The following is an 8,342-nucleotide window of genomic DNA, read 5'->3' on the forward strand; positions in this document are numbered from 1 at the left end:
CAAAGAAGAATTTCAAGATATTCTCGTGGGAATGACAATAAATGGCCTTATATATTTTAGAATTTGAATTAAACATTTTAATCCCAAGAAAATATAAATATGTCTAAAAGAAAATATATGATTTTAAAGTTTTGACCATAACTTCTAAAGTATGTTTATAGTATTTTGTACTTTTTCTTAAGTACTCGCCGATACCGATTACTGATACTTTTGTTAATGTCATCTGACAGTGGACGGTGTCAGTAGTTTTTTATTTATTTTTTAGAATTTATTTTTTGGTATTTTTTCTTACAATGCTTTTTTTGTTGGGGGGGGGGGGGGGCGGTGTCAGTTTTTTTGTATTTATTTTATTTTGTAATTTTACCTTTCAAAAATGTATTACAATTTCATTAGCCCTGTTGGGGGGTTTAGATCCCTGACATCTCCCCTTTGAGTCAGAGAAAGGGACCAAGGACACAGATTCCGCAGTCCCTCTCTCGGCAGCCTCAGCTGCACTGAAAATGAATAGACAGGAGACAGATGCCCCTCTCTATTCATAAACTGAGACATGGTAAATACAGATTACTATGCTCAGTTAAGTGATCACTGGCTCTGTTCATTCAGAAAAGGAAGGAGCCAGTAAATTACATATTTACCAGCTCCGCCCTCCGCTCTTCATCCTGACAGATCCAGGACAGGGGGGACCGGAGGAGCAGGGACGACATGGCGGAGGACCGGAGGACATGGCGGGGGACCGGAGGACGACACAGGGGACAGTCAGGGGTGATTGGTGCAGTGGTTTTACAAGCACCAATCTCCCTGTATAGATTTCAATAAAAATCTGAACTGAAAGCCGGGGGGTGGGGAGCGGCTGTCAACTGCTTTATTGAAACCTATACAAGTGCTCCTGCAAATGCTCAGTATCGGCACCGATATCGATACTAGTATTGGTATCGGTGCAACCACAGTGTGAACAAGGGCTAAATGTGATGAAAATCTCAGTTTATCCTAACACTCTCTTCTAAGGCTCAGTTCACAACTGAGGACGTACGTCCGCCCACAATTAGCATAACTAAACGTACGATCGTACGTTTAGTTATGCTAATTGTGGGCGGACGTACGTCCGCCCAGTACACTCAAAAGCACTTCCGTCCCTTTCACAATTATCCCAGTTGAAGTCCATACGAGACGTAACGCGTAGGAGAACGGAAGTGACGTCTGTATCTAAGGAAATCGTTCAGATCTGTTAAGCTGTGTGTTCGTTTACTCGTTCCTCTATGTGAGTATTTTTAGCTATTTTAATAAAATATTTGACTGAAATACTACACCATGGAGGCTCTCCTTTACTTGTTGTTTTGAGCATTGCTACACTGGCCACAACTACAAGGGTGAACGGCATCGTTAGAAGCTCCAATCCACAGCCCCGCTGACCCCCCTGAGTCTTCCCTGCAATATTTGCTGTTTTGCTGCATACCTTGCAGCTGCAAGGTAATTGTTTAATATAACCAGCACTGGCACGGAACACCGTTGGAGGAGAGTTGCCCCGGCACATTGCACTTTTTTTGCGGTTGTGAAATCACATCGAAAAATTGCATGATTGAACTGTGTATGGGACACTTTATTGAAATTCACGTTTTTTTGCTGCTATTTTTAAATTTTTTTAAGGAATGTAATTGAGACATTCCTTGTGTTTTCTCTACACATTTTAGATCACCGATTTTATGTGTTTATATGTTTTCTGATCACTTAAATTATCACATATACCCTTTCTATTACTTTGCTGCATTGATATCACAGATGTCTATTTTACTTTAATTCATGCACTTTATGGTCTTAAGCACTGTTTCTGCTTATTTTAAGACACAGGAATAATACATATGAACAATATACATTAGTTGTTTAATCTAATACACCCTTTAAGTTTTAAGCACTGCTCACTGAACACTTTATGAATTATTTATAAGTTTTTTATACTATGTGATTTATATTTATTGTAAGCGTTTTGTTGGTACTTAGGAAGCGCAACACACCCCTCCTCCCCTGCTTTTTGTCTTTAATATTGAGAGTTCACTCATAGAGTGTTTGCTGCTCCTGCTAGAACATTCCTTTTGCTATCTTCCATTTTTTTGTCATAGAGCGCAGGAGCCCCTTCTGTATACAATCAATATATCATACCTCTGAATCTCTCATTAATATCTTACCTCCGAGCCACACAAAGTCATTGACAGCCCGTAACAGCTCAACGGCCATGTGATAATGGACCAGAGCGTCCTGGAGCATCCCGGCCTGCAGACTGAGGTCACCCACGTGCTTGCGCATGCGTCCCTGGCACCGCTTTTTGTAATGCCTGCAGAGACAACAAATCACCAAACATTAAAAACGACATATACTTAAATATTCACCCAAAGGATAGATATCTGGGGTTAATACACAAAATACAGTATGTATGTGCGTGTGTGTATTGCCTTTACTATGTAGTGTACTAAATACTATACTAAATTATATACATAATATTGTAAAAAGTAGAGGTCGACCGATATGGGTTTTTCTCTGGCCGATGCCGATATTTAGAAATCACAGCGGCCGATGGCTGATATATGATGCCGATTTTTTTTCCCCCCCCCCCCACCCCTTCATCTCATAAAATCTAACAGACACCTTTCCCACTGGGGCGTTTTTCAGGCGCTTTTGGGCTAAAAATAGCACCTGCAAAGCGTCTGCAGAATGGCTCCCCTGCAGTCTGTGTGAAAGCCTGAGTTCCTGTCACACTGAGGCGATGTGCTGGCAGGATGTTAAAAAAAGACCTGCAAGCAGCACCTTTGGAGTGGTGTATACCGCTCCTCCACCACTCCTGGCCATTGATATGAATGGGCACCACTGCCGAAGCGCATGCAATGCGATTTGGCAGCGGCGTTTCACGGGCGCATTTAACCTCTTCCTCGGCCGCTAGCTTGGGTTATATGCGCCCCACTAGCAGCCGACTAGCACCGCTAAAATGACGGTAAAGCGATACAGAAAATTTCTTACATTTAAACATTTATTAAACAAAACAAACCTCCAGTTTACTTGTATGTATAATTTAGATTAAAAAAAAAAAAGAAAAAAAAAAACGATATAATAAATAAAAACAGGTAATCAAAACTTTTGAACTAAAAAAAAAAAAAAAAAAAAAAATGGGCTAACTATACTGTTTTCGTTTTTTTTTTTTTTTTTAAATCATTAATGTCTTTTTTTCCCAAAAAAATACGTTTGAAAGACCTCTGCGCAAATACCGTGTGATATAAAATATTGCAACAACCGCTATTTTATTCCCTAGGATCTCTGCTAAAATATATATATATATATATATATATATATATATATATATATATATATATATATAATTTTTGGGCGTTCCAAGTAATTTTCTGGCAGAAAATACAGGATTTTTACTTGTAAGCAACAAGTGTCAGAAAAGATTTAGTCTTTAAATGGTTAAACTGAGAACTCTACACACAAAGCTCAGTCATTCATAAGTATAAGAATTGTATCTCTTTGCTCTTTTCTTGGCAGACTGCCCAGAGAGGAGGAAAGTTGCTTCACTGAAGGCTCAGGCAACTTGCATTAACTTCTATTACAGAAGTCATTTGCAAGTGGTGCTGTAGTTCTAATTGGCCTTTTTATCAGCACAAGCATGAGATGCCGAATAATTAAAAGACGGCAAATATCGGCCAATATATCGGTCAACCTCTAGTAAAAAGTATTGGGATGCCTGCCTAAACTCACATGAATTTTAATGGCATCCCAGTCTTAGTCTGTAGGGTTCAATATTGAGTTGGCCCACCCTTTGCAGCTATAACAGCTTCAGCTCTTCTGGGAAGGCCGTTAAATCCTTAAAGGGGTTGTAAAGGTTTGTTTTTTTAATTTTCTAAATAGGTTCCTTTAAGCTAGTGCATTGTTGGTTCACTTATCTTTTCCCTCGATTTCCCTTTTAATAGTTTTTTTTCTTTGTTTTCTTTGTCTGAATTTCTCACTTCCTGTTCCTCCTCAGTAGGGATGAGCTCAGGCGTGTTCGCATGGAACACGTGCAGAGCCCACCAGGAAGTCGGCGTGGCGCTGTGCTAATCACAGACAGTGAGACATTGCCCGATCTCTGCAGCCGCACATCGGGGCAATGTCTCACTGCCTGTGATTAGCGCAGCGCTGCACCGACTTCCTGGCGGGCTCTGCACGTGTTCCATGCGAACACGCCTGAGCTCATCCCTACTCCTCAGTAAGCTGTTCAGTAAGCTGTTCTGGCTGACTAAACACCGCTCGGATGATGGTGTGAAGTTTACTGAGGAGAAATAGGAAGTGAGAAAGTCAGAAAAGAAAAAAAAAACTTTTAGAAGGGAAATCGAAGGAAAAGGCAAGTGAACCAACAATGCACTAGCTTAAAGCGGTTGTATACTCTTTTTTGTAACTTTTACCTACAGGAAAGCCTATAATAAGGCTTACCTGTAGGTAAAAAAAATATCTCCTAAACCTGTACGGTTTAGGATATTCCCCTCGGTATGCGCCGCTGACTGCAGCGGCGCATGAGGACGAGGGGATTCTCTGCCTGAAAATCCGGCAGTGGCCGGCGGCCGGAAAGAAATCTCCCGGGCGCATACCCGGAAGAAACGCAGAGGGAGCATGTCAGCTCCCTCGGCGTGGATCGTGCCAGATGTCGGGGCCTCGTTCTAAGGTAAGTACTTCATAATGAGCTAGTATGCGGCGCATACTAGCTCATTATGCCTTTTGCTTTGCAGGTGTTAAAAAAAATAAAAATAAATAGCGGGTTTACTACCGCTTTAAAGGAACCTATTTAGAAAATAAAAAAAACAAAGCTTTACAACCCCTTTAAATAAGAATAAATGATTAAGTTGCATTTAGGGAACACGTATATTTCAGTATTGTGTATTGTTCACTATTCCCTGGTCAGGGAACACAAATATTTGATTGCGCACCCAGTATCTTGCTACATTGCAAGTTAATCATTTATTCTTATTTAAGGATTTATTGGTAATTATTTAGGAAGCGCAACACTGTTTTGTTATGTAAATTCAGCTTTAATGTTTTTTTTTTTTCAGAGCCAGGACCCAAAAATACAATATAAATTTTTTATATTTTAGCAGCTCCTTCACTGTATTCCCGGTGATAATGAATAAATAAAACACACCGATATAACCCTTTGAGGCACCCACCTGCTGTCTGGATCGAGCCCTACAAAGTCTTTCTTCTCATAGGGAACATAGAGCAGCGGGATCTTCTCCCCGGACTTCTCGCTGGTCCTGTCCAACCGCTTACACTCCAGGACAATGAAGAGAGACTCAATGATATCCTCCACGTGTTTCTCTACAGCGTCGCAGTCTTCATAGCTGGGGTAAAATGCCACGTCGATCCGCTGCTGATCCGCCACCTCCTCCTGCAGCCCGAAGACGAAGAGGCGAGAGTCGTAGAGCGTGGAGCTGTAGGCCTCCTTGTGCTGGTCGAACTTCAGGAAGGTGTGGGTGAGCTCCTTGGGCGAGCTGCACTCCGCGATACAAATAAGCCCCACCACTTTGCGGTGCGTCTGAAAGTCCCCCCAGTCGTTGTTCTCTAGGGAATACTGGTGGCGGTAGCGGATGTAGAGGGCCCGCTGGGAGTTGTTGACGTTGACTTGAGACACGGAAGAGATACGTTTGTAAATCTTGAAGAAGTTGTCATTCTTCACCACCCCGACAAACTGAACCACAACCAGGAGGCTCTGATGGTCTTCTGCACACTGCATGTAATCCGGGACACTCATTCCGATATTAGGATTAGGTCCTAAGAGATGGAAATAAAATACAGAATCAAAAAAAAAAAATGCTTCTAAAACCAGTGGTCTCCAAACTTTCCAAAGGGCCAGTTTACTATCATTGCAGACTTTAGGGGCCAGAATAGGGCTGGTGGGAGTAGAAAAATGGCACAGCGTCAGTAAACAATGCCCAATCTTTGGTGGGGAATTGTACCCCTCGTCGTTGGTGTCAGTGAGTAAAATAGTGCCCCAAGGGCCGGGTAAGCATAAGCAAAGGGCTGCAGTCGGCCCCTTGGCCACAGTTTGGAGACCGGTGCTCTATACGGTTTTAACCGCCAACACACTCTATGGGTAAAAAGTTCTGACCGTCACACCTAGAGGAACTTGTTGGACATCCCATTCCAAATCCATGGACATTAATATGGAGTTCTCCCCTTTGCGGCTATTAAAGTCGTTGTAAACCTCGTTACACCACTTTTACCTACAGGTAAGCCTATAATAAGGCTTACCTGTAGGTACCGGAAATATCTCCTGAACCTGCACGGTTTAGGAGACGTTTACCATATACGCTTGCGCCAACGTCGTCAGCGCATGCCCACTGCAGAAAGGGCCCGATCGTGCCGTCTCTAAAGGGCCCGCGCGTTGACCGGCGGCTCCCTCCGGTGTCCACGGCCCCAGAAAGGAAGAGCGGTGAAGATGGATGCGGCCACCAATGGGGACAACATGGGCTTTGTTTGCAGATAAGTACTAAGAATGAGCTCCGGCGTGTTCTCAATGACAGCTGATCACGTAAGTAAACAGAGGACAATTATCTGCTAGGATAGGCAGGGACCTCCTGCGCCAGGCCCAGTGGACAGGGACCGTCCACGCCAGGCCCAGCGGATAGCCACTGTCTGCACCAGGCCCAGTGGGCAGGGACCATCTTTTCCAGGGTCAAGGGACAGGGACTGTCAACACCAGGCCCAGAGGACAGGGACCAACCATGCCAGGGACAGGGACCATCCACGCCAGGCCCAGCAGGCAAGGACCGTCAACGCCAAGCCCCAGGGTGCAGGGACGATCCACGCCAGCCCCAGCAGACAGGGACTGTCCACGGCAGGGACCATCCACGATAGGCCCAGTGGACAGGGGCCTTCCGTGCCAGCCCCAGCAGGCAGGTACCGTCTGCTCCAGGGACAGAGGACAGGGACCAACCATGCCAGGCCCAGCAGGCAGGGACCATCCACACCAGGCCAGGCGGACAGGAACCGTCCATGCCAGGGGACAGGGACCATCCATGCCAGGCCCAGCAGATAGGGACCATCCCTGCCAGGCACAGTGGACAGGGACCAACCGTGCAAGGCCCAGCAGGCAGGGGCTGTCCACAATAATCCCAGTGGACAGGGACCTTCCACACCAACCCCAGCAAACAGGGGCCGTCTGCTCCAGGCCCAGTGGACAGGGACCAACCGTGCCAGGCCCAGCGGGCAGGGACCATCCACGCCAGGCCCAGCGGGCAGGGAACAACCGTGCCAGACCCAGCGGGCAGGGACTGTCCATGGCAGGGGACAGGAACCAAGCAGACAAGGGCCATTCTTGGGTGGTTCACTAGATATTTTATATATATATATATATATACATATTAAACATAATATAACACAGTGACTGTGGAGAGAGAGAGATAATACATTGAAGATGGTGGGGGAGGGTGTGATGGTAGAAACCTCCTATCATTATATACACAGACAGGTCAGCACAGAGGATGTGATCAGTCATGTAATGACAGCTCTGCACAACAAGCTCAATGAGAATAACACAGAGGATACATTCTGCTTATAAAATCACTGGGGCCCCTGAGGGCCAACAAATGGGCTCTCCAGCCGCAGCACCCAGAGATCTGCCATCTCCAGCAGGGGGCAGCACTCACTCACCCAGCCCCTCTATCCAATCACTCACCTTTCTCCCAGCTATCTCTTGCCAGTTCTGCCCTCACTTCCTGCTTCGTAAAAGGGGAGGGGCCACTCATACCCAGACGTAACCACCACACGAGGGGTAGGGGGGCTGTTCCTGTCAAATCTCTCTTTAATGAAACTGCATGAAAATAAACAATCCGTGATAATTCCTGAAGGAGAGATATTGGTGTATGCCAAAGAAATGTTATAACAGAGCTATGCCTGTTTTTCTTTTAGATCTATAATGCTAAACGTGACGAGGCGTCTCCCCGTGCGAGCGGCCTATTTGGTATCGCCCATCGGGCTTAAAAGCATTCTTAACCATGCGGCGATTGGCGGAAAGTGGCTCGCGCCGGGAGTCATTGTTTTGGTGAGGGGCCAATAGGAGGAAGCCGGCGGGCGCGTCATCAGTTGCTGCTGAAACGAACGGGGCGGGGAATTGTCTGTCTGGCAGGATGCAGAGCAGTTTGCATGTTGGCCGCTAGGCGTCACTATTGATCAGCTAGAATAAATACTGTATATAAAATGTGAAATCCCAGCCTACAAAACAGATAGTAGTAATAATAACAATGCATTATTGTAACTATATAAAATCCTAAAGTATCTAACTGGGTTATTATTACTAAGATTATTATTGTTTTGTACCCTGGGGT

General features: G+C 45.0%; 1 protein-coding gene across 1 annotated transcript in view; it reads right to left on the reverse strand.

Moving 5' to 3' along the window:
• The window catches only part of TRAPPC9 (trafficking protein particle complex subunit 9), a 903,391-nt gene extending 895,566 nt beyond the window's left edge, over window positions 1-7,825 (reverse strand). The window contains exons 1-3 of the mRNA XM_077493381.1: window positions 7,694-7,825; window positions 5,184-5,787; window positions 2,181-2,326 (exon numbers count right to left, since the gene is read on the reverse strand). Of these exons, the coding sequence (XP_077349507.1) occupies window positions 2,181-2,326; window positions 5,184-5,787; window positions 7,694-7,763 (820 nt within the window). The 5' untranslated portion in view covers window positions 7,764-7,825. The remainder of the gene's footprint in view (window positions 1-2,180; window positions 2,327-5,183; window positions 5,788-7,693) is intronic.
• Window positions 7,826-8,342: the final 517 nt, after the last annotated feature.

Source organism: Lithobates pipiens, unplaced genomic scaffold (genome assembly GCF_037356315.1).
Source record: "Lithobates pipiens isolate NorthernLeopardFrog02 unplaced genomic scaffold, aLitPip1_a1.2 Scaffold_19, whole genome shotgun sequence".
NCBI classification, from domain to species: Eukaryota; Metazoa; Chordata; class Amphibia; order Anura; family Ranidae; genus Lithobates; species Lithobates pipiens.